Below are 2846 nucleotides of genomic sequence, written 5' to 3'. Positions count from 1 at the left end.
CGGTAGAGCACACACTCTTAAGGTTGTTGTATCCTAGAAACAGACGGCGAATCTGTTTAAGGGAATCGAGTCCAACTCGAGCCTTAACGACCACGTTTGCTACTAATCTGTTACATACAGGAATATTTCCAGAAGAAAACGAAGACCTTACACTAACACAATTTTGGATGGTCACATATGGACCAGCTATGGCTGACACCATCAACGATACTTGTGGATGATCCCTTCAATTGAAGTCGTTTATTTTCACACGTCTTAGTTCCTTTCACGTCTTAGTTTTTTTCATATATCTTTGGTCTCTTTTGTACTCTTTTACTGATCGGATTATCTCTTTAATCAAGCTCTTTGTTGCTTGCAGCCTTGCAGGAAAACTGTTCTGCTAGATGTGCATGTTAGTGCTTAAAGAGTTCGACTAGGAACCAATAAAACAGTATATAAGCATGCAAACAAATTGATGATATCACATTAGAGTATGTAAAAGTGTTGATCATTAACATTTATTTTCACTGATCTGATTACTTCTTTAATCAAGCTCTGCATCAATCTCAGCCATTATATCGTTTGGCTCAATTGACATTGAACCTATTAGATACACATGCCTGCGTTGAGGAATCTGGTCGATTTTTTCCATTTCCTCCTTAGTCAAGGACCAGCCGAAGATATCTAGGTTCTGCTTCATTCTTTCTGTATTGAAGCTCTTTACTGCGATACTTACACCTTGCTCATATAGCCATCTTAAAGAAATCTGCACATAAATAGTAGAAATTCAGTACATGTGTTCACCATATTATAGAGATAGGCTTTTCATGTCAAATTGTTAGTGTTTGACTTCATAGTCAATGCGTTATTCACTTTAACCAATAACAATAAAGACATACCTGAGCCACTGTCTTCCCTTTGGACTTTGCAATATCTTGGAGAACATCACATTCCATAACGCGGTTGTGTCCCCATGCATTATTGCCGAAAGCACCTAAAGGGGAGTAAGCAGTCACAAGGATGCTATTCTCTTTGCAAAATCCAGTTAGTTTCTTTTGTTGCCAAAGTGGGTTCATCTCAAACTTCAAACCAGATTTTAATGATGTTAGTAACATATTTCCAGTTTGAATTGTATTAAACTTATCATAAATCATTTTGCTGATAAGATCAAGCTAGCTGCTTGAATTGTATGAGTGAACGATGATCACCTGGTTGACAGCAGGAGGGATTTTTGCAAAGGAAAGAATTTGTTGAATCAATTTTGGATAAAAATTGCTGACGCCAATGGATTTGGTGAGTCCGAGATTTTGACACTCCTCCATTGCTTCCCATACTGCTTTGATGTCAATTGCGGCTACACACTCCTTAGGAACGGGAAGTTTGAATTCATCTTGGATTACCTTTAGTGGCCAGTGTATAAGATACAAATCCACATACTCTAATCCCAGATTCCTACATTAGGTTGTATATTCTCAATGTCTAAGTTTTCATTTTATTTGAAAAACATGGTGGACGTTCATTCAATTATTATCTACACAATCCATCTCCTATGCAACCATTATAGCCTTACGTTTAATTATCTTAAAATTTTGACAACAAAAACTTGTTTACTAGGACCATATGATATTCCAATTCATAATTTTAAACTCCTTAACTACTTATCAATTTTGATAAAAACAGATTCTGAGAAAGCTATTCCTTGCGTAGTGATCAAAATTTCCAAGAAAGATGATAAAAAGTATGAAATTTCTTACTGTAGACTCTGATTGATGGCGGGTAAAACAAGATGACGGTCAGCGGAGGCACACCATAGCTTCGTGGTTATGAAAAGCTCAGATCGAGACTTGATAAGACCCAGCCGGAGTGCTTCGCTGATACCTTCACCGAGAGGTTTCTCAGTTCGGTATACTGCAGCGGTGTCAAAGTGACGATAACCCACCTTAATAGCTTCAACTATAGTCGATGATGACATCACATCACTTCCACTGATGCCTGAGTCTGATGCTGTGCCCATTGCGATCACTGGCATGGGCCTCGGACCATCGGAAGAGCTTATCGTCATCACCGGAATGGTTACCATAATGTTTATAAAACCTCGACCTGTTTTCTGTGTGAAATTATCTGGAATTTGTTGGACCGAGATTAGGTGATCACTAGGATTATTTATTTGTAAAATAATTCGACTGAACTTGTTTGTGTAACATGGTGCTACGTATGAACACAACAAAAAAGAAACGACAACCATAATTAGCGGTCGCTTTGGAAGTCCGCTTTTCTGTCGGGTTGCTTTTCTTTTTCTTTTTTAGTAGAAAATTTTAGAATACAAACTATTTTTAATGGTTTCTATTTTTTTTTTCAAAATTGTATCTTCTTTAAAAATTGAGTAATCTAATCCATAAGAATGTAATCATAATAACCAATCTATTTTGTTTTTTTTGTTTTTGTAAAATGACCATTTTCTCCCGAATTGATCATTCCAGAATGAGGGTATTCATATACGAAAGTTAAATCTATGTATCGTTTGTTGAATAAGTTTTACCAACATATAATATTAATCTCACAAAAAAAATGTATATTTGGCAACGACAAATAACATCGCAATTGATGCCTAAAATGGTCACATTACCTTAAAGACGACATGCTGTCGGCCACCACTATTAAGACCCTGTTTGATTTTGATCTGATTGGCTCATACCAAAAACATTGTGTTTTATATGCTTCAGCTTTGCATTTGACCGGGTCAACAATGTCTGGCTCGCTCGTACCAAAAACATTGCTGACTGAATCTATTAAAATTCATTCCACCATTGCCCCTGCACCACCCTCATCATCCTTCCTCACAACCATTGATTTAATCCCTCGAAAGG

General features: G+C 36.9%; 1 protein-coding gene across 1 annotated transcript; it reads right to left on the bottom strand.

Annotated features, from left to right (window-relative positions):
• Positions 1-435: 435 nt before the first annotated feature.
• LOC145011010 (D-galacturonate reductase-like) lies at positions 436-2237 on the bottom strand. The gene is made up of 4 exons (XM_078969618.1): positions 1734-2237; positions 1188-1431; positions 879-1061; positions 436-745 (listed from the first exon to the last, which is right to left on the bottom strand). The coding sequence occupies exons 1-4, from the start codon at positions 2222-2224 to the stop codon at positions 524-526; spliced, it is 1140 nt and encodes a 379-aa protein (XP_078825744.1). The 5' UTR covers positions 2225-2237; the 3' UTR covers positions 436-523.
• Positions 2238-2846: the final 609 nt, after the last annotated feature.

The sequence above is a fragment of the Lactuca saligna genome, chromosome 8, assembly GCF_052625555.1.
Source record: "Lactuca saligna cultivar CGN05327 chromosome 8, ASM5262555v1, whole genome shotgun sequence".
Taxonomy (NCBI): domain Eukaryota; kingdom Viridiplantae; phylum Streptophyta; class Magnoliopsida; order Asterales; family Asteraceae; genus Lactuca; species Lactuca saligna.
This window is presented reverse-complemented; position numbering and strand designations above follow the sequence as displayed.